At 36.5% G+C, this 23707-nt stretch overlaps 1 protein-coding gene across 11 annotated transcripts in view; it reads right to left on the reverse strand.

Moving 5' to 3' along the window:
* Window positions 1-23707, reverse strand: part of MYO3B (myosin IIIB) — a 226599-nt gene that overhangs the window by 130212 nt on the left and 72680 nt on the right. For 10 of the 11 annotated variants that reach the window (XM_053981864.1, XM_053981863.1, XM_053981862.1 and 7 more), the window contains 13 exons: window positions 23051-23206; window positions 12034-12130; window positions 11018-11134; window positions 10064-10168; window positions 7784-7867; window positions 6919-7121; window positions 6452-6550; window positions 5740-5854; window positions 5245-5371; window positions 4892-5102; window positions 3676-3823; window positions 3284-3437; window positions 647-735 (listed from right to left, as the gene is read on the reverse strand). In XM_053981864.1, the coding sequence (XP_053837839.1) occupies window positions 647-735; window positions 3284-3437; window positions 3676-3823; window positions 4892-5102; window positions 5245-5371; window positions 5740-5854; window positions 6452-6550; window positions 6919-7121; window positions 7784-7867; window positions 10064-10168; window positions 11018-11134; window positions 12034-12130; window positions 23051-23206 (1705 nt within the window). Of the gene's footprint in view, window positions 1-646; window positions 736-3283; window positions 3438-3675; window positions 3824-4891; window positions 5103-5244; window positions 5372-5739; window positions 5855-6451; window positions 6551-6918; window positions 7122-7783; window positions 7868-9881; window positions 9952-10063; window positions 10169-11017; window positions 11135-12033; window positions 12131-23050; window positions 23207-23707 lie in introns of those variants that run through there. The other variant, XM_053981872.1, reaches the window with a different exon arrangement.

The raw sequence follows: 23707 nt of genomic DNA on the forward strand, positions 1-23707 counted from the left end.
GAGACTTAATCGATAGCTATATGAAACATAGCTATTTTGATTTTGTCTATGAACAAATATTTGGTCCTGAAACTGCAAGCAAAGCTCATGTTATGGTGAAAAGTGGACTGCTACTCCCCATATAAAATAATATATGAATGTGAACCTCTGAGAACAAAAGGTACAAAGTACAAGAAAACACCTTTACTAGCAAGTCCCAATCTTTCCAATGCACTCTACAGGATTTTAAGTTCTGTTACAGATACTGCTTTCCATTGCTTTTCATGCATATACTTTGCATGACACTCTGCAAGACACTCTCACACAGAACTACTGTGGCATCCACATGCTGTTACCAAGCACACAGCCTGCCTGGCTCCATAGAGTCCCTCCTTTGAGATGACTGTACTACTGGCATTTCTGAGGCCAGGTTTCTTGCAGAAAAAAAATGCTTACTGTCTACAGAATCTGTGCAAGAGCCCCAGGGATAGGCTCCAAAATGGGCTGCTACACATAAAAGTTTCATTGTAGAGTGTGTGCTTGCATAAACTTTATCATTTTTTCTATTCAAATGAGGGAAAAAAACCATGAAGCAGAAACTCTGGCTAAAATCAAGTGATGACCATACCACCATTCTTTGAACTAAATAAAAATCACATGACCTTACCTTTCCAGCATAGTGCTGAATTCCAAATGACAGTTCCACTCCTTTTGGTCTCCAAAAGTATTTGCATCGTAAGTTATCTTCAAACTTATCTAGACATTGAGAAAAGATGTTGATTTAAGTGACAGAGTGATTAACTACAATCTTCATCCTAATTAGCTTGCTAAATTGCTGCTCAAGAAGTCAGAACTGCTATAAACTCATATTATCAGATTGCTCAGAAATACCAAGCTGTCACATCTGAATGGAACAGTTCATTTTAAACTAGGCCAGTAAGACTGTCTTCAAAAATCACTGTTTGTGGATGCCTTTGTACATGGAAAAATATTAAGTAGGAAGACCCAATGAGAAGATGTGATGATTTCTCATATTTTGCAATGAATTTACTTATGTATATGCAGGGTTTGGGATGAGTTTATTTTTTATACATATATGTACTCAAAACTGTGCATATATCACGGTCACTTAAATGCCTACTATTTATATTTTCTCTATCTTCCTTTTTGCATTCATTTAGCTTTGTGCATCAGGTTTTAAGGACATGTTTATGTGTTCAGTCTGGAACTGTACCTTTGGATTTCTACAGAAAAAAAGAAGCTTCTTTATAAAATCTCTTCTAAGGATTCTGTTTCCTGTGATTACCCCTAAAAAGCTGACAGAAGAAGGAACACAGGTTTCTAAGAAAAAATGTCTTTTATGCCCTGTGATATTGTTTAGGCTCTTTAATATTTTGAAATTAAATTGGTGCTGTCTGTCCAACACTGAGGGCCCAGGTAGCAATTCCTGTTGAGCCAAGGAAACATCCCTGGAAAGAAGCAAGATCCAAAGGAACCCATGTTAGTAAGAACTAGTAGTTATACTGTGAAACTTGCTTTAGTATAAAAGCAATTTATCTGAACAAGCAACTAGAGACCTGAGACCAGAATCAATTGAGAACATTCTCTGTCATGCTGTGTACGTCAGAAAGTATTATCAAAATATTTTTTTCTAATGTTAGAATCCATTAATATTTTGTTAGGTTTTTCTTTCTATTACCACTTAGTCTATTACCATTTAATTAATTGAGCTTGTATTTAAAGCAAAAATAATTAAGTTTGGTATTTCTGGAGGCTGGGATGGAGTTGTGGAATTAATGATTGTCTGGCACACCTGAACAGGGCAAAATATCCTACTTTGCTGTCTGCTTGAGGGATCCTGCCATGCTGTGTACAGATCAGCAGAAAGGCCGATCAGCTCTGGACAAGGGAAAGTACCTCTGGAAGCAGAAGTTCAATATTCACTATTAACTGATTTATACAACTCAATAGCGAGGCAGACAGCTTTAGCACACAGAGGAAGAGTGCTGGAGGTCCACCCTGGAATGTGCCCGCCTCTGCCGTTCCAGCCGCCGCTCCGACGTTCCTGCTGCAGCCCGTTTCGCGATCCAGCCCGCCGCCATTGCCCCATGAGGGAGACGCGGCCGAGCTCGGCCACAGCGCCCCCTGCCGGCGCAGGGGAACCATCGCACCCGCCCTGCCCGGCCGGAGCCAGCAGCGCCCCTGCCGGCCGTGACCGGAACTGCACCAAAGGGGAAGCGCCGGCAGCCGAGCCAAGGCGGCCCCTGGGCTGCTGGTTGGGTTGGGTTGGGTTGGGTTGGGTTGGGTTGGGTTGGGTTGGGTTGGGTTTGGTTTGGGTTGGGTTGGGTTTGCTGCTGCTGCCGCCATTGCTGTTGGTTGTTTGTCTTGTTACACATATCTACATGTGTATATATATTAATAAGGAACTGTTATTCCTTTTCCCATATCTTTGCCTGAAAGCCCATTAATTTCAAAGTTATAATAATAATTCAGAGAGAAAGAGGTCATATTTTCTATTCCAAGGAAGGTTCCTGCCTTCCTTGGCAGACACCTGTGTTTCAAACCAAGACAAGGAGCAGAATGAGACCATAGTACTCATTCTGTCTGTGATCTGAATTCCAGTTTCAGCTCAGCCTAGCAGTAGTGAAAAATCTTGTATGTGTGTTGTGCAGTTAAACTGTAATTCGTTGTTTTTCTCCAACAGTTTGGGTCTCTGCAGCACATTCCATTGAAGGAAATGGAACTCCGTTTCATATTGCAGGGAAAAATGCAGCTCTAGTAAATAAACACAACACAACAGCTTTAAACATGGCATGTGCTGCATATTTAAAGTTGGCACCAAAATTTGTCAAAATATATGTAAAATATGCATGAAGACAAGGAAATACTCAGCCAGATGGCACACCAGAAATAACACACACTTCCTATTTCTTATGAGATAATCTGGAGTCAAGCAATATTTTCTAATTGGATAAACATAGTCCTAGGAGCCTGGAAGGTCTTAATTTTACTTTCAACACTAATGCTACATACATGGACAAGACACAGGATATTTCCTTGTACCATTGAAAAAACGATAAGCCCTTGTCACCTGATACTTAAGACAATTTTCCAATTTGAAAAGGATAGAAAATATGTAAACAGAGAAAAATGATGACGCACAATGAAAAATATACTTAGAATGTCAAATGAAATGACACAGCCTCAGGACAACTAAGGTGGGAAAACTCAAATAAAGATGACACTGCACTTATAATAAATTTGTCATTTCCCAGATCTTTCCCAGAGTTTTACTTGCACATACCAACTAAAGTTAGGTCTGTTGCCTGAGGAAATCGACTTTCTTCATCTAGCAGAGACAGGAGACCCATGGGTTTCTGAAGGAACATATCTAGAAGTGGACGGTTGTCCTCATAATCCACTGTAGTGGCATCGACTCCCTCACTCTGGTATTCCATCTACAAAAGTCACCAGCACAGTTTTAATATCGAAACAGTAAAAGCAACATCATCATTAGGGCATTTATAACGCACAGCAATGCTCTATAGGCCTCAACCACATTATTTACAAAACTTCAACAGAACGATGTCATTATCTCACATTTAAATCACATACTCATTTTTTATAAAGTACTCCTGAATATGATTATGGTGTAGGGCGCTGGATTCAGCTAGACCTCAACAGAGTTGAATTTACCTGCTCCAGTGCAAAGATATGCTGATTGAAATAAAACTGGATCTGTTCATTAGCAATATTTATGCACAGCTGTTCAAAAGAATTTCTTGCGAAGTTCTCAAATCCAAATATGTCTAGTATTCCAACATTCATCCCACTTTCAGCATTGCTGCATGTGAAGATACAAACAAAATTCATTATGGGCAACACCAAGTTAAAATAAAAATAAACTTGCTAACTAAGACTGTATAACTGATTTACTCTGTGGCAAAAATAAAGGAGGAAAAGTGTGTCTGAACCTAAGATAACTTGTGCATTTGTTCAGCACTGCTAAGAGTTCTGTTTTCCACTTGCTTCTTGCAAATATCCATGAAGAAGGCAGGAAAATCATAGGTACAGAGTAACAGACACTTAGCAGCCATATTAAAACAAGGGGTTTCAGTAGGCAGATCCCAAATAAAATCTACTGTCTGCTCGTCCAGGCAGAGAAAAGGTGTCAAGGTTTAATGGTACATTTTTGCTGCACTCATTCAGAAGGGTAATTACCAAATCTGCTGCTGCTACAAGCTGGACTGTTAAAAGTCCATGTGCTAACTCAAGTACACTCAGTCACTGCCAGAACTGCATGAAATGGATGAGAATGTCTGCATGACATAGTGAAGTAGCAAGTAGAGATCTCAGATCAGAGGCACTTTCACATCACCTGAGAGGTTCCCTTGTTTCTAAAATCTCTACAGCTTCTTCAAACCAGCCAGATCAGTGCCTGGCAGTGAAATCATAAGGATGCGCAATATAATGTTTCTGTAATTATATAAAAAAAATGATCACATCTGAAGTAGCAGCACAATAATAATCTGAAATCTGCATTTATTACTTGCTTACAAAAGCAGGGGGACTGTAAGGACTGTATACTGATTTTTTTCAGTGTACTTCAATTATTTATCAGCCTTTTGTATGATTTTCATGTTCACTACATAGGAAGCATCTTTCAAAAAAATTGTACAGTACTTCAACCACCCAATTTCCATTGACTTCAGTAGCTAAATTCTATTCAGCTCTTTAAAAATGATGAGCTTAATGTCCTGGAAACAAGATTCAGTATCACAGCATGCAAGACATTTTGATGCCTTAGCCAAAATAAACAGCACTTTTCCTGCAAAATCAAAAATATACAAATGGATGAACCCATCAGACATATGCACAGTAAGTACACATGAGTCAGTGATGTGTAACTTGCCATATATTTTTATCTGGCTGAAGCAGTGTATTAATACGATTCACGATCCAGCTGAAGAGCCGGCCATAAAGTGCTTTCGACATGGCATCCCGCACGTCCGCTGCTTTGTCCACGGTGTTCGTCCGGATAATCGTCTCACCCCGTGTTACAACGCAATGGGAGGTTAGGGCTTCTTGAAGTTCTTCTGACCCTATGCTTAGTAGTGCAGCAGCTAAAAGACAGTGGAAAAAGACACACAATTATGATTATGCAGTGGAAATCACCAGCATTGACCAACTGCTACCATGAGCTAGAGACTATCACAAATAGAGTCAAATTGCATATACAGGACTGACAACGTTAAAAGTATATACCATTATCTAAGGCTTCTGGGTTTGGAACCTCACTTTTATCTGTTTGGTGTTGTGAAGAAATAGCAGCAAACTCAATATTTCCAGTATTTAAGATTCCAGTCAGTATTCTGTACACTGAATACACTTCCTGTAAAAGATGACAAGAAGCACTTTTAAGGAATTCAGTTAGATACACATATCATATTTAGGCTATGAAAGAAAAAGACGGGCACTGGAATGGATATTAAAGTTTGTAGCTTTCTCTGAGACCAAGTTCTACAAGTTCAAGTAAGCGTCTATTTACACAAGAAATAGTGTGAGAGAATTGCCTGAGTACTAACTGGGACCTCAGGCTGGTCTTGCCTTCTGAGGGGGGGGTTATGCTTTCACAGTTCACTTCTGTCATAACAGATTTTGTGGCTCACAAAATTTTGTACAGCCACAAAACCAAAGGGCAGCACTGGAGGTGGTTTTCCTAAATAAGGTCAATAATGGTTTAGCAAGTGAATCTCTTACCTCATCAGTAAATCCTATAATTCTAAAACAATGCTGAATTGCTTCAAATTGTCTTCCATAGGAATCTTTAGTAACAATATCATGCATTACTCTTCCAGTTTCATTATCAATATATCTAAACAGAGTGGGATAAAGAAGGCATCACACTACCACGTATGTCAATACAAGCTCCAGTGACTTAAATGCAAGTACCTCAGTAACTGGAAAGAACATTTGTCTCAATAACTTTCAATTATATAGTTTGATGCTAATTCATAGGAAGCTTTTGTTTCTGTTACATTAACATCTGCTTTATTTTTTGTTAATATCTAATAATGTTACCAACATTTCATACACATCCCCTCACCCAGTACAGATCAGATGCACTCAAAGTACAAACATAAATTAAAAACTTCCAAAGCTTATTCTGGGTTCTTCCTGAACCTGAAGCATTATGGTAAGAAATCATAAGGAGAGTTGTCTGCATTTGAAAGCATGACGAAATATCTAATGAGCTTGGTTCATCCTCCTTCTGTTTCAATAGTTCAACTTCTCAAACAAATGCAAATAATTTAATGCCTTAGTGTCCATCTTCTTCCCACCTTGGGAGGATTAAAAAAGATCCTTAAGGAATGGAGAAGGATTAAGAGAGATTTGAAGGCATCATACTGAAAGCAAGTGCTGATCAATAGCTAATTACAATGAGCAGTTAAAACAAGTGAGCAATAGTTACCTAGGAGGCTTTTTATCAGGAAGTCTATATTCAGAAAGTTTCTTCTGATGATAAAGGCCAGCATAAATATAATAAAATATATGGAAATTTTTTTCTCCCCTGGAAAGAAAAAAGTATCCTTTTAAAGCACCTGTGTTTATTCTTGTGGCATCTTGTACAATGAATGTAAAAGTAGTTCTTATAATGAGGTCACTGAAGCAAGGTAGCCAATCTCCCACTTGTTTTAGTAGTGTAGGATTAGCAGCTCTGAAACACAGAAAACCCAGTAACACAACACTTCCCCAAAGAATTAAGTGGCTCTGGCTTCTACTCCAAAAGAACGGGACCATTCCTGTTGTCATAGCACTGGTACAAAGGATTTTTATTTTAGCAGAAGACAGAAAAGTATCTAAACCAGAGAAGTTTTGATAATTAAATCAATTCAAATACAACATAAATGCTATAGGACAGACAATTAATATACCTACACAGCCTGTTTTATGACCCTTGATTTTTCAAGTAGATATTCAGAAATCTTTGCCCCCATTACAGCTCCTGTAGGTGTAAACATCATTTCCAGATATTTTCCAAAGCGACTTGAGTTGTCATTGATGGCAGTGCAGGCATTTCCAAATGCTTCAACCAGAGGATTCACTTGAAGAATTTTCTCACGCAAAGCACGGTTATTGGCCTTAAAAGAAGATATACAAATCAGAAGGATAATTAAAAGAATGTAATGCTTACCCCCAATCCAATTCTTGCTCCAGAAGCTTGTATGGAATTAGGTACTGTGCTGACCTTTCTGTTTATACAACAAGAGGTCCAACAAACTGATAAAATCTCCCACAGGTAGCAAAATACAGATTTTTCTTTCTCTGCAATTGTTCCACCTTTGACTTGTTTTGTAATTAGTTAAGAGTACCAAAATCACAGTGGACTAAAGATGCCTACTTAGGGTTAAGCTCACATGGTCAATTTTCCAACTATTTTGTGTTAACAGCATTACTCATAACATTTAAATGTGTAAGAGCTTCTAATATTAGAGAGAGCCACAGTAATATTTTTCATTCTTTATTGTATAAATAATGTTATATGTGATAAATACTGTACATACCTACAGGTACTGAACAGTCAGAATCTGGCACCTTCTCTTTAAAAAACTATTAACTGGCTTGGTGTGAGTCACACTCTTGCATCTTAAGTCAATACTCTCACATGCATGATTACTATGTCCCTAAATCAAGTGTGACAATTCACATGAACAGCTTTAAGTATTAAAGATTAAATAAAGTGAACACTGGGGTAGGGTTGGGAGGATTTCTTAATAACTTTACATAATCGGCTAGGAAATACCTTTCCCAAGAAGGTCAAATGTTGAACGATCAGATGGGCACTTTCTGTTTTTCCAGCACCACTTTCCCCACTGATGATAATGCACTGAACACACAAAACAAAATATTTAAGTGCATAGTTCACCATATGGTTGTTTTCTGCTATTACTGTATTATATAATTATATAAATTATATTATATATATTATATTGTATTATATAATTATATAAATATAATTACTATACTGCTATTACACTGTTATTTCATGTTTAGTAGCAAAACTATAGAATACTTTAAGGGTCTACTCCCTTCTGAAAGGAGAGATCATCAAAGGCTCAGTGTAGTAATTTATTCCCTAGATTACTAAAATGCATCTTGCAATGCCTGATCCCAAGGTGCATGTGTGAAGCAGTGACTGAGTTTTGAAGGGCTAGAACACATAAACAAGTGACCATGGCTGAGCTCACTGCATTGACTTCATATGAATCAACATGAATCACAGGGTATAGCTGTTTTTGACACACTGACCAAAAGCTTGTTCTGAAAAACAATCTTAAATAATAGGTCCTGTGTAGAGAGGCTATTCTGCAGGTGATGCTGATATTCAAGCAAGAACAGCATATAAACTAGCATATAAACAGTTCAGAAAAATGTGCACTGGGTGATTCTGGGAGGACATATCCACCTCCTTCCTGTGTCAGCAGTCTTTAACACATGGTATTTTATAGGCTCTTCAAAAGGCTTCCAGACTCAAGAGGCTATTTAGAATGGTCTAAATAACTTTCCTTCTCTCTGCTGTTATGCTTAATGGGCAAAATGGAAGTTGAAAACCAGTTCCTACCTGAACACAGAAGAATGCATCGTAGGAAGTTTGAATTCTAACAGCATTTATTATTTACCCTTTTATCCCCATGCAAATAAATTTGTACTGGTCTACAGACCACCAGTACAAATATTATTCTACTTAATTCACATTATCAACTGACATATAATTAAAATATTAACACTGAGCAGTTGCACAGATTCACAGTTTTTTTATGCAAATATCCAGAAACTATTTGCATGATACTGTGAATACACAAGATTCTTATCTGGGAAAAGATACGAGGTCCTAAAATACTTGATGCAATGCCCCTTGATATAGAACTGAGCTTTGTGAAAAGGTTTGAAAGATGCAGCAGTTATCTGGTGGTACCTTGTGGTGCCTGACAGCAGGTACAGGGACCAACTCTATGTAATGTATGCAATATGACATTTGCAGCTCATTTATTTGCTTCCTGACAGTTATTTTTGCTCCAGGAAATAAGTATCACATTGGTTACACTACCCAACTGTCCTAGGGTGACCAATATTTTTCCTCAGATAACAAATTCTCACATAAGTTACTCTAACATGAGTACTTGTTTTCTTTAATACCTCCATCAGAGAACATGTAAGTCATTAAAGAAGTATTAACCATCTCCCAGGCCAGTGTACTTTCACATAATCAATAAAACTCCTGTTTTCTTCCTCTTCAATGTCCCTTTCATTTGTCTTATTTTCTTGGCATTTTCTGATTTCAGGCTTTTTATTATTTTATTCTGGTTTTGTGACTTTAAGAGAATGTTTTCTGTTAATTACTGTGCGATGTGCAGGGTAAAATCAGGAGGATTTTATAACCAAAAATAATTATCAGCCTTCAATATTCATGTACACACAGCACATCAAATTAGAAAGAGTATGAAGTTATAATCTTAAGAATGTAGTAAAATCTTCTACAACATGGTATTTTATTCTCATTAAAATCACTGCTATATAATTGGATTTGTGTCCTTATTACATTTCTAATAGAACCATACTTATTTTACTAAAAAATTTGCTAATGGCTCCTATTTTTTGTGACTTAGTGTCTTTTTGCAACAGAAAAGTGGTTCAAACACTGTTAATCTGCTATGGCATTGAGAACCCTCTATTTAACACAAGTATAAATTACTGAAATACCTAAGACAGACCTAGAATCAGAATGTGCAGCAATACTTTGCTGCTGGAGTCAACAGCCAGGACTTCATGGGTGTCCAGGAATGTATATTGGTCAGGTACCTCCATCATCTTATTTGACTTTTCAGTCCCTTTCATATCACTTTGTCCTCTTCAGAACTCCCAAATCTGACCAGATTTCTACTCTGGTTTTGCTGATATAGGAATACAAGGCTTAAAGAAAAAAATTCCCAAAATACAATATAACAGAACATTATTCACAGCCCTGTAGCACAGTGGCAGTATGATTAATACAAAACCTAAACCAAAATGAACAGATCCTTACCTGATCCCTGCTGAATGTAACCATGCTTTGGTAGGCAGCATCTGCAGATGCAAATATGTGGGGGGGATTTGATGAACGCTTCACACCATGGTAAAGCTTGGAGAACTAAATTCAAAGAAATATACACAATAGTCAAAATATGCAACTTAGCTACATAATTAAGAACTGAGAAGACAACAGTGACTATCATCTGTTCAACAGAAAGAAGTTGCCTGTTATACCACAGAACTTCCACTGAATCACCTGGAACGGGAGTGGTAATTCTTGACGCTGCCCAGTTTCCAGAACACGAATTACAACACCTAGAACGCACTCTGATGTTTCCCACACAAGACAATGAAGAGAACTGTATCACAAGGAAGAGCATTTCAAACACGAGGCTTCAATCAAGGAAATAAGCAGTTCATACAAAAGAAACTTACAGTGAATCTGATTTCTGGCCCCTTATCTGAAGCCCTGATTTTGGAATCCATGGAGACTAAGGTATTTCTAGCTCCACCTCTCTTCCTACTTGTAGGGCATTAAACTGGCCTTTATGCTTATAGCATTTGATTCATTTATTTCTTTTAAGGCAGAGCTGATGGCACAGGACATATAATAAGCCTCAGTAAGAGTGATTCTTCAGCAAGCAAAAACCTCAGCATGAGGAGGTTCACATAACCATCTTCTGTTTCCAAGAAGAAAGCCCTAAATGCTAGACAACACAGCTGTACCTGGGGTAATCTCTGTCCCTCCTTTGGAATTTGTGCCTTCAAGAAGCGAATAAAATTCAATGAACCCAAATTTAATAAACAAAACAAAATAAAATAAATTTTTAGCCACACTGTTCTGGAAAAATAAAAGGCTGAGGTTTAGTCTGTGCTCCTCACTTCCAGCATCACTTAAGTATTTTAGCTAGTGGTGTTAATATAAAATGTAAAGCAACTTCCATCTTCAGCTTGGAATCTCTCTTACCTGGGGAGAATAAATGCTGAGATTCTGGAAGGGGTTCAAGGCTATTAAAATGTCTCCAACATAAGTATAAATCTGTAAGTCAGCATAACGTTTTTGCAGCTGATGGATAATTGTATCCTGAGAAGATTACAGAAAGTTTGATAGTTATACAGTATTTTCCCATTTAGGAAGATTTTTGTAAATATACTGAGAACATTGTTTAAGAAATACTTATTGTAAGTGTTTCTAATTATATTTTAAATGCCAAACCCACAAAATAAAGTATTTTCAAAATTCTTGCTAATGTCACAAAACTAAGTTAAATGGCCACTCCTAATTGCAAATTAGAATATTTTCTTATATCAGCCTGAGAAGTAAATAGTCTGAAGAGAAAATGATGGTAACACATTATTGCTGTATTTCATAGTACATGTCCATTTAAATTTTTTTCATTTGGCCATGAAACAAGGATAATCATTTTTCAAGGATTAAATTTTAAGTAGTGGTAATAGACTGTTTAAACAGGACAATAGCACAATTTAGTATTATGTCTTTTTCTTGCTGGCATGTAATTTAAGGATTATCAACACAAAAATGTACAGATACTCTGCAAATAGGTACAGTGAAATACAGTGTGATACAGTGAAATATGAAATTGATAGTTTTGTAATTTTTTAGCCAGAAGCAGTAGATAATACGTTATCCTATATAAATCAATTATTTTAGAAAAAAACACTTAAATCTACATCTTTATGACTAAACTTCACATTTTAGGAAACTCACAAAAATAATTTAAACTAGCATCATTCATAATTAAGTTTTTCCACATAATAGTATTCACTGCTACTACTTTTATGCAACTATATAAATTAACAAAGTGAATGCAGCAGATCAATCGTGAGAATTCTTTTGCCTTGGAGGGACAAAAGATTGCAAGAAGGAAATATTCTCATTCTGCTAAGAGATGCCTAAAAAGCAGAAATAGGCAAGAACATGAAGAACAGATGTCAGAAGCTGCTACTCAGACAATACAGTACCTCATTGAGAACTTCTAGATTTACCAGATCATCATCTAGAGAGTACTTGTCAGCTCTGTCCACATGGTCAGTTCTTCTAGTATGTATTTGTTCATGCCTGGAAGTTGTTAGTAGAGCACCAGTGTTATGAAAGTGTATTAGAGACAGCAAACACTAAGATGCAAAGAAAAGTCACGGGGGAATGTTTTTCTCATGCAGAAACACAGACATGCTCTCTGAAATGAGGAATTTTGCTTGGGGTATCCTTTTAGAAAAGCAATAGATCAGCTTGCTGTCCAGTGTACTACTTGTTTTCTCTTTCACAATATATAACCCTATCTATTTATCAATGTTCAGCAAAGATTTACTACTTACAGACTTACTACTCCTCACTCACACTCAGTATACTAAAAATTCTTCCTCTTTTCCCTTCCCTCCTTGCTCTAAGTTAATAAACTACCACTCAGTTTAATTAAATGCTACCCCCATATGCCCAGCCATAGTACTATCATCTAAAGAAGATTTAAGAAGTAGTAAGTAGGATAAAATCCTACTCTTACCTCAATGTATGCCAAAGTGCCTCCTCAGATGACCCTAGATGTGGCCCAAAACAATGTTTTTGAACCACATCTGCCATCAGACTCTAAATTGTATGGATGTTCACTCGGCTTGTCTCCAGAGATTTAAGCCACACAACAAGCAGCAGAGACAAACTGTCACATAACCCCTTTATAATCAGATTATACTGAAGGAATCTTTGAAAATGTGGTGTATATGTCTTTAAACAACACATCATGTTGAAATGGGAACAAATTAAGAGGCTGTAACATGTCTTCCACAGAGGGTGTGAAATATGAATGCTGTAAGCACAACTAGGCTTTTCTTTACAACAAACATAATCAAAGCATAGTAGAAGGACACCCACCGAGATACAGTCTGCATCCTGCTGAGTAACATTTAGCATTGATCCTCAATGACAGTCCTTGACAGACTGTTTTTGCATTGGTTACCATGTAGAAAGTAAGAGCCACATGATCAAGCATCCGAAAACAAGGCTAAATATTATACCAAGCAGTAACAGAACAGCACTGTAACTTGGCAGGAAACACTTGTTTATCTATAATGTTCAAGGTTAATATGAAGATATAGCAGGTTTCTTTAATCATATCTTCATATGCTCTTGGAATCCTTTTTGAGGCATTTGCATTTTCCCCCTTCTATATTTCAAGCTAATCAGCTTTCATTCAGTAAAGAGAATGTTTTCATATCCAAGAGCTATTACATCATTAGAAGAATTATTGCAAGGAAAGCCTCTAAAAAAGAGGAAGGAGAAGTGTGTTAGCCATGAATACAGCTTCCCTGATAACTGTGAATCACATTAAATGATCATATTTTTCTGTGAATTTTTATTAATTTTCCTCATTTCCTTTTGGCTACTCAATGAGTTCTAGAAAACTATAATGGTTTATCTGAATTGTAACTAAATAAAACCATGCAAACTGTTTTGTCAGCTAGGAAACAGAAGAGTGGGAAGACAGCAGGTTTTGCTGACAGTCCCACTACATTCCCACAGACAGAAGTTTGCTTTATGTTGTACATATGAAGCAATGAAAGAAAGACACAAGAAGACAAACAAGAAGCTATGAAAGCAGAATTGTTATAGTGGGTATTACTTCCCGTGGCCAGCATGGTGACCATTTGAATTTGTTGAAAATTCCATTCAATTAAATCTTCCGTTTTTTGGTCTTTGATTAGGTGTTGGGTTGTGGGTACTTTTTGGCTTTTTTTTTTTTTTTTTTTTTGAGTCACTATATGCAAAAACATTACACTTTGCTGACAAGCCAGATCCTCAAAGAAGTAAGAATGCATGATGTACTACTAGGGTTTTTAAGTGCTATTTCCCTTTCAAACCAGAATTCAAGCTCTTATTTCACTGCATAGAAAAATACTGTTGTAAATAAAGTAAATAATTTAGAGATGGGAGCATCCCTCGGTCAAACAAACAAAATAAATATTTTAACAGTTGCTTTACTTCATGAAGATGTAACTAACAAAGCAATGACTAGACATTTTAGCTAACATAACTCATCTGTGAAGCTTCTTCTTCCTGGAGCAAAACATCATAGCCACAGTACTGAATTGCAACAAACTGCAAGTAGGGACACATCTACCAAAGATGCAAGGAGGAGGGGGAAGAGGGCACATTCAAACCTAAGCATGTCTAATTGAAGACTGGCTTTGTAAACTAATCTGTTATCTGATTGTGTATTAAACTCCTACTGTTTGTTCACCTTAAGTGATAAATTAATCATTTTTTAAATTGGAAAGGGTCCCTTTTAAACCTAGGTAAATAAATAAGGAAACTGGTCTTAGTTAAATATAAGTAAAATATATATACCTTTGTGCAAATATTTTCCAGCACTTAACTCATTTTCCTAAGTACATGATTAAGAGGATATTAGAAGCATAACATCACATTAGCTTCAAATCTCCTGCTGGCTCATCAGTTTTCTACTGACCCTATGTCCTCCAGTGCATTGACAGAGTGGGAAGGAAAAATACAGACAGTAACCTTTAATTATTTCCACAATTTTACGTCAGAAATACAATCTGCTTTTAAAACATACATTACAAATTCTTAAAAAGCAGAAGGAAACACTCTTAATTGGGGAAATAAGTGTCAGTATATTTTCTGCATAAAAAGTAGAATTATCAGCCATTTTTTTCAATTACCCTTCCTTTCTGGCAACATATAAAAAGTTCAAACTCTAAGCAAAAGGGAAATCAAAGATGTTATCTTCCCTAAGTTTCCAGTAATTTTCTGAAGCGATCCCTGCAAGAAGCAGTCTCTTCACAAAACAAAACAACTGCCATAAAGGGTGCAAAGGGCCAGTCACTCAAGGTACCTAACTTTATTATAGTATCACAGGATGGTTTGGGTCAAAAGAGACCTGAAAAGCACCATTAGATTGATTCCAGAAATCTAGTGGTGAGCACTGCCTGTCGAAGAAGGCTCTATGCTCTGAAGCACCCTCCTGTTACCATTTTATCAGACAGGAATAGCTGGAAGGGACAGGCCTGAAGCCCTGGTTTTGGATTTTGGATTTTGTTTTCTTGGATTTTGTAGGAGGAGCAAAAGACAAGAAGCATTTCTCCCTTGAGAGCACCATTTCATGAAAAGACAGGAAGCATTCATTTGTTCTACTGGTGGTAAAGATATAGTTTGAAAGAAAGTAACCAGTTATAGTAATAGAAGTGCACTGTAAATAGCTGTACACTCCTATATCCTGCTATCAAGGGATGGGGAAAGAAAAGCTAGATGGACCACACTGACTTCTAAATCAAAAAGTCATTTTGCTGGCAGGTCCAACCTGAGCAACAAAGCAACACAGACCAAGAATTTTTGCCTTCATTGGGAAGCTTCTTCTCTAACCTATCTCTCCTCCACCCCTAACATCTTTAGGGCCTTCCAAGTGCCTTTACTTTGGCCTCTTGGTGCAGTTAAACATTTATGTTTGCTGTTTGTTTGTTTCTAGGATTCACAAAGGTACAATGGTTTCTTTATTTGGTCTTTAGATTATTTCCAATTTTAAAATTAATTCCTGAGATTTACAAGAAAAATACTCAACAATGAGAAAGAAAAAGGGGAAGAGTGTGATACTGCCACACAGAGATACACAGCCTATTTCCCATGCATTGCAAAGACTTAATTTTGCTCCTTTTGCTCCTTTACATCCAATTTCAGCCTGAAGTAATTTGTTGAAGCAAGGTCATAATAGAGATACTGACACAGCCTTAATTACAATATAAATGCTACAGCTATATTTTACAACCTCCAGTAAAAACACATGCACAATACTCAGAACAGGCTCACTTTTGGGGGCCACAGGAGCTTTGAGTTTTAAAAAATTATATTAAAAGGGAGAAAAAGAATTTTTAAACTCATTTGCCTAATATTCATATAGAAGGAGGCTGGAAGAATTGCCTTAAATTACATTGTGTATAGCATCACAGAAGTATTTCTGGTTCTGTTTCTGTTATTATCTCTGAGTCCAAAGAAAATTACTGGCTGGATGCAATCAAGTTCCTTGCTGTTAATTGCTTTCAAATCTAAATGTGAGCTGGCAGAGAAGCTTGATATCTGGTGGTAAGAATCACTTCCTTGGATGGACCGCTGCTGTAATCCAGCTGGTTCATGAGAAGGGGGAAGCTGCCAAGACATGGTACTGTCATTCTAATATCTGACAAGATAGCCTGAACATTCCTGCCCTTCTCAAACTATTAAATGCTCTTTTTTTTTTTTTTCTTTTCTGTTTTTTTCCCCAGGCTTCTTCAAGTTTGATTCTTCCCGATATACAGATTTGCTTTTTATCCTTCAAAATGCAGGATTTCACAAGTGTCTGTTCCCCATTACAGAAACAAACTTCTAAATGGTGACCAGCAGTAGCACACTGACCCAGAATCATCCAAACCTGTAAAGTTCAGTAATCTGAACTCCTTATTAATAGTCTATATTTTAAACTTGTTTAAAACCATATCATGCAAGTGTTGAAGTTTTTCATTCTTTTAAAAACCAAAAGCAGGGGTTAGTAGAACTTTTCTGATTCCTATGAACAAGTCTCTTTACAGACAGCAGCATAAGATACCTATTCTGTAGGAAAACATCCAAGAGAAGAATGAGCCATGTCTGGAGCTGGCCTCTTCAAACCTGCTGATAACTTTGAACCATAAAACCCAAACTATTTAATGCTTGATCAACTTTAACTTTCAAGCATCAAATCATTATAAAACTTTTACTTTGGGAATTAGGTTAATAACATTAGGTTATAGAAGAAATACAGAAGACTCTATTTCTTCTCAACTTCACCTCCAGTGACATTTGATAGACAGAGCTAACTAAATAAATGTAGATGTCAACTGGTGATTATTAAATATTTTTGTTAATTCAAAATTAATATACATTTATCTACTGCAATTCATACAGGTGTTCCACATTATCTCCTCTGAAGGAACAGCCAAATGCCACACAGAAACCCACAATATCTAAAATTTTGAAAGACAGCTTCAAAGAGTATTACCAAGAGAAATATTTTTAGAATGCATTCTGTGAAGACTCTTCTTCCCTGTCTCCAGTTCTAAGCTTTTAATCAGGTATTTTTCTCCCTGATGTTCTGTTTCCCCATCACAGTAAAAAGGCAGCTAATAGATCTGATACTACACTTGAATTTCTCCATCTCATGTGCTGTTGTGACATTTCTTTTTTAGATTTTCTCCTACGCACTATTCTGGATAGAGCAATCTGTTATTTTAAGACTGAGCACAAGTAGATAATGTCTTAATTGTGGTACATTCAAATGGGAAAAGAAAAAATCAGAACATTTTACTTTCATTCCCTTTTGCTGATGGTCAGTACTTTTCAAGGCCTTCAGTTAAAGATCTGAAATTCTACAGTTTTCCAGTAGTTCTACTCACAAGCCATGAAACAGTTTTTGTTTTGTTTTTTTTATGGAATAAGATGTAAAGTTTACCTTTTTTTTGAGAAAGTTTTCCTAAAGATTTTATCATCATGATTTATGCAAGGAAGAGCTGGGACAATAGACAGAATGCCAGGGTTCTAAATGAGTTTCCCTTTTAAATGTCTGCATGACAAGCTCTGTTGTATTTTTAAACATTATTTATGGGACTTAGTATAATTCCTAGCTTAAAAGGCTTTGAAAGTTTTTACATCTGGTTTTCAACTTTTTCAACACTGAAGCAGCTGCTGGCTTTGCCAGCTTGAGATGTCCTGACAGAGAAGTCCTGACAAGGACAAAAATATGGGGAAAATATTTGATGTTTATAAACAAACACCAGAGAATATACTCACTTTTTGTAGTGCATTTTGCCAGTGTAGACAGCACAAAGAGTCATTTAAAATTTAGCAATATTAGGAAACACATTAAATCTCTTCTAACTTTCTCCTTAAGCACGCTGGTTATCAACCTGTATGTTGGAATCTCTTGTACTATGAATCAAAAAAGCAATCCACTACACTAGTAAGTTCAAGAGATCAAAAGGTGTATTTGGAAAGTGAGCAGCTCTCCCATAACCTCCCTTAATGGATTATCAAACACAAACATTATTCAACAAAAATATAACCTCTACAAAGAAAATGTTTACTGTAAAATGAGAATTAATAATAGTCATAATTTGTAACATATCTTTGCCTAGAGCCTTCCCAAAGTGTTCCCCAGGCTCTAGGGCAGGAAAAATGAAAATAAAAATGGCTAGAGCTCCAGGCATTGTACATGTTTCTCTTCATTACCAGGTTTACAGCAACCTAACAGTTACAGTAAGGCTTTACAGAACAAGATGAGGTTCTTGCCTCAGCAAATTGCTATCTCTTTTCCATAGGTATGATATATTAAGTAAAACTATTAACAGCAATTTCATGAGTGAATGGAACAGACAAATATTGAGGGCAAGTGACAGAATAGATATTAGACAGCAAATCAGAGTGAGAATGAGGAACAAAACACAAACCTCTACTATGTTTTTGTATTAAATTCAGGAGGTGCCTAAACATTCTTGGTATTTTAATGACAAGCAATCAAATGAATCTTCATCTTGAGGAACCTATCCCTGAAATATAGTAAGTTTATGGTAAGATTGACTTGTGTACCCTTTTTTACTTAGAGAATACATTATTAATCACACTCAGACACACTGAGTCTATCAACACTCAGTTATTATTTTTGTAACAAAACCATCATTTTTATAGTTCCGCTTATAATTCCTGACAAATGTTTGTTTGTTCTGTTGGCACACCTTGATGTAACTTAGATTCCTTCTTTTTTCCTCTGTTCTCCAATTTTATGCTAGATGAGGTACCAGTCTTTAGGAATGAATGATATTTCTTGTTCTCACAATGTTACTATGCATAAGGACACCATGTGGCCAACCATCTTATACTATTTGTGTGAATACAGAAGCAGGAAAGAAAAAAAAAAAAAAAAGAAGGAAAAATAGGAAAAATCTGAGTGAGACCCTGTGAAAGCATCCTCTCTGATTTTAAGAAATGCTTCCTGCCTAGAGGCAGCTACATATTGGTAGGAATAAGACTGTTGTGACTCCCAAAATGACCTAGAAATCAGTATCCTTGTGCTAAAAAGGAATTCTCTGTTTGACTTTAGAATAGATGGGGAAGAAAAATTCAGCATGGCTGGAATGAATACATGTGAAGCAACGTTCTGCTGTACTAATCCTTAGTTTTCAAGGATTGAAGAAGTTTCATAAAAAATAGAACTAGTGGCCTACTTAACACTGAATCAATTTCTTAGAACTAAACTTCATATAATTGTTACTATGTCAAAGCTGTTAATGGAAAGTGCATTGATGCTAATTAGCAATTATGCTTTGGTATTGTTAGAAAACAAACACAGTTAACTGACAGCTTATAAAAGGGATATGGATAAGAAAGATAATACCCAGAGCTCATCTTTACACAGCTGTGACATTAGACTTTCTCACCAAGTTTTTCCTCATGAGAGTATAAGACACAGGCAATGCAGGAGTGGAGAGCTAATGCTGAAATGCCAAAACACAAGAATTTCAGTGTAAGAGATGCCAACAGATGAAAAAAAAGAATCTTCTTCCTCATTACAAGTGTGGAAAGAAGGGTATTCTGGCTGGGTTTTCTGGAAACACCTATTTGCATAAGGATTAAAGATATCTACACCTCACCAATGAAAATAATTTAGGGAAAAATATAAAGAGTAGTTTCAAAGAGTATCTTTTTTCAGTAAAAAGGCAGGATGAATTGTTAATGTTATTTTTAATTTTAAAAGTGGTCTTCTACCAGCATAAACATTTTATTTTCATTATTAATTTTTAACCTAAAGGAAATCAGAATATAAAATTCTCTAGTAGTTGCTTCATGGAAAAGTGATGATAGCAACAAATGTATGTTAAGAGACTTCTTTGAGCTCAAGGTCAATAAAGAGCCCCTTCAGTTCGGAGGTCGGAAGAAATGTACTGAAGTTAAGCCTAGATATACTGCACACGAAGTTGACAAAAGAAACTAAAATAAGGTGATGTTTCAGTCTGTGACTCCAGAGGCTAACCCAGATGGTTCTACCAAAAGGGGCCAGCCTGTTTCTTTCTACTACTCTCCTGCTTATTCCTGGCCATGTGAAGCATTCCCTCCTTCACTTCAGCTGTATCGCCTGAGGCACCTCTCTGCAATCACTAACAGAGTAGAAAGTTATCTGTGTTTCTGCTGGCTTAGTTTTTTTTCTCTCATTGTAGAAGTTCAAGCACAGGAGATTTTTGACAATCCCTGAAGCTGCAATAAAAACAGCATCATGAGTTTCTTCCTGGGAGTTGGGGGAAAATGAAAGAAGCCAGTTCTCTCCTTTTCACTAGCAGTGCACTGCTAGATCAGCTCTCCGTGTCCCTCCTTCGCATGCTCGAAGTCATTAGTAGTGACTTTCAAGTCTGCAGGCTTGCTCTCAGGCACAATGACATGAAGTGATTTACCAAAATAGGCAAAACTGGCATGGCTCCACTGGAAAGAGAATTCTATTTAAAATCCTACAGGCACTGAGTTAGTACAGAATCAAAAGACACAAATCCAAAGCACCATCCTGCAAGACTTTCATATGAGACAGAACACCTCCTGATCAGCTATCATCACCAGTGAGTCTCTGAGCTCCCTCAAAGAAGAACTGCTGTAAACACAAGCATATTGATGATTTACCAGCCTCTGGAAATGTTCAGCTTGTGCTCCTGAGAACATTTTCTCTTACTTATCTTTTAAATGATTGTTTTGTACTGTTGCTCTACTCCTAAAAATGGGTGTCTGTTTTTCTTTATTTCTGAACACCAAGAAGCTAATGTACATTTAATTGTGCCTGTCATGGGCACATCAATAAACAGAAAAAACATGCACCATATTCAGTGTTGCAAAAGAGAAGTTTTACCTAACGTGGATTTCAATTGACCATATTTACTTTGAAGTGGTGACTATACATTCAGATGACTTCTACAGATCATTAAAAATTAATGCCAGTAAAATTTTTACAGTACCATCTGATCATATGTTCTTCTGCATGTCAAATTTTGTATTGAAAATTATGTTGTAGATGCATTACAGAGGTTTTAAAGGCTTTTAATGGGTAAAAATCTTTCTAGAGGGTACAATATGCCTATTACAGAGCCAAGTTTTTTACTGTTATGAGGCTATGTCAATCCTCTTGGGAAAATTGCAATTAGATGCTGTTAGTGGTTTGTTTTTTGTGATAATCTTATGTTTCTAGTCCAGCATTAACTGTCTGGCCCACAGACTTAATATTTTGCAGGTGTGTACTTTCGCTATCTCATTAAATTTGTACCAATTTGATCAAACTTAAAATCTTCAGAATATCATACTGAACAATAAGTTGTAGATTTCAGAGGTAAACAATAAATAAATTTTTGTCCTCACTGAGCATCCTCTCAACCCCAATCACAGTGGGCTGGTGCGTCACAGAAGTAAGGATACCATAGTATAATGCTAAAATCAGAAAGATTTTTGTTTTAAAATAAAATATTTAAGCTGGGTTAGGTAGTGACAGGACAGACAAGGAGTTAAACTCCCTTAAATTAGCACTGATTCATACTAGACTGTTGGGTAGCAAAATCCTTCTTACAGTCCAGTCATGTCTAAGGTGCAGTAGCTTGTCTGTCACAGCATACTCAGTTATACATGAAAAGGCTTGAGGAAAGAAATGCTGTCGTGGTCTTGGTTCTTTGTCACTCCACATTATGGAGCTCAATCCCAGAAGAATGTATTGGAATACCATGACAAATCCATTTCAGAGCTTCTCTTAGCACAAGGATCATTTCACTCTGTCTGTATGTGCAATCAGGTCAACAGCTGGAAAAATTTTTATATCTCTTGGGCCAGCCATGCCATAGCTGTAGGCAATGTGATCTGTGAAGGAATCTTAGGAAACTAGATAAAGCAGTAACTTCTACTGTAATGCTGGCATAACTCCCACCCACAGTGAGCATTTCCAGGTATGTTTTGCCAGAAAACAAACAAAGAAACCAACAAGAACAAACACACACACCCCACGAGACCAAACAAACAAAAACTCACCACCCGCACAAGTCAGCTTCACCTTGAAACTATACTTAACAACCATTCCCTTACTTTAACTTGTACACTTTCATTTGGGCCTTTAGCATTTCAGCTACAGAGATTTATGGCATGCAAGTATATACATGTTTATGACTTCTGAATCATAACATCTAATTTACTTCATCAACATTAGTAGGTGGTTATTTATAATAATGGGATAGAGCTTATCTAACTCTAGAATTTCATATTACAGAATGATTGCTGAGCTTGGGACAGTATGTTCATTTGCATTTAATTCTCTTTTGAAACAGAGAAATTCTGCCACCCTCTGGACAACAACTAAACTAAGACACATTTACAGTCAGCCTCAAAAGATGCCACTTCTGCCAATAAACATGCATTCCTTTTTAAGCACATTTTAAAATTAATTACTGGGCTGAATGAAAAAATAGAAGTTATTATTAAACTATAGGCAAAACAACTACTTTCAGTATTGAACAGCCTTCTTACTAATAGGATTTAATCAAATGGCAAACTTCAAAATTTTCTTTTCTTAACTTTTTCTAGTAGTCGCTTGAATGCTCACAGTTGTATTTTTAAAGATCTGTTACTGAAGTATGATACAATGTTTTGTGCCAACATTTATTTCCACAAATCAGAACATTCTGGAATTATCAACATCCTTCTGATTGAGCCAAATGAGAACAAGTATAGAACAGAGTTCAGTGGGAAAAAGAAAGGCAAAGAAAGTTGCATTATGGCTGATAAAGTAGCTTTAAAAAGTATCAAAGGGACAACACAACTCTTACATTAACCTAGCAAGCAGCATTTCGACACATTAATATGATCATTTGAAACAGTAAAAGTCACATTCAAAGTTTCAATCTGTGCTTCCACTATAAGTGTGGGGAGGAAGGGCTGTACCTTGTACAGTACCTTGTTTTGGCTATGGAGCCCAGCTGCTGCTGTTCTTGGATGAGCTCAGCCAGCTGTTTTTGCAAAGACATATCTTTACCGTGTACTTGTTTAATAAACGGATGCTCCAAAAGATGGGTGACCGAAGGACGCTTCTCAAAATCTTTGATTAGACACCTGTGACAGAGAAATAGGGGTCTCAGACAACTATGTTATCATTACAGCATGAATTGAGTCAACTTACTGTGTGGCTGTCACTCTGCTCTCTTTTTCCACAAATTTGAGTTCCTCAATATGTAACAAAACTCTTCCATACTGCAATAAATCTGGCATAAAATACTTAGCTAAGTAAATCCACTCTACAAGAATACTAGTATAAAGGCTAAAAATTCGAGCTTATTTAATCTTTCTTTTTAACTGTAACTAGATAAAAGGAAAAAATGACATTGTATCCTGTAAGAGCTGTACCGCTAATATACATAAAAATTAAGATGAATAGACAATACTTCATTCACTTTAATTTTCTATCTATTCTCCAATGAGAGTTTGACTATGAACTGTAGGATAGAGCCTACTGAACATCACGACTGAAACCTGTGGTACAACACTAAGCAGAAGGATTTGATATACAGCTTTGTTTTTACAATGAATGTTATGGGAAGATATTCTATATTGCAA

This window comes from Vidua macroura, chromosome 7, assembly GCF_024509145.1.
Source record: "Vidua macroura isolate BioBank_ID:100142 chromosome 7, ASM2450914v1, whole genome shotgun sequence".
Classification (NCBI taxonomy): Eukaryota; Metazoa; Chordata; class Aves; order Passeriformes; family Viduidae; genus Vidua; species Vidua macroura.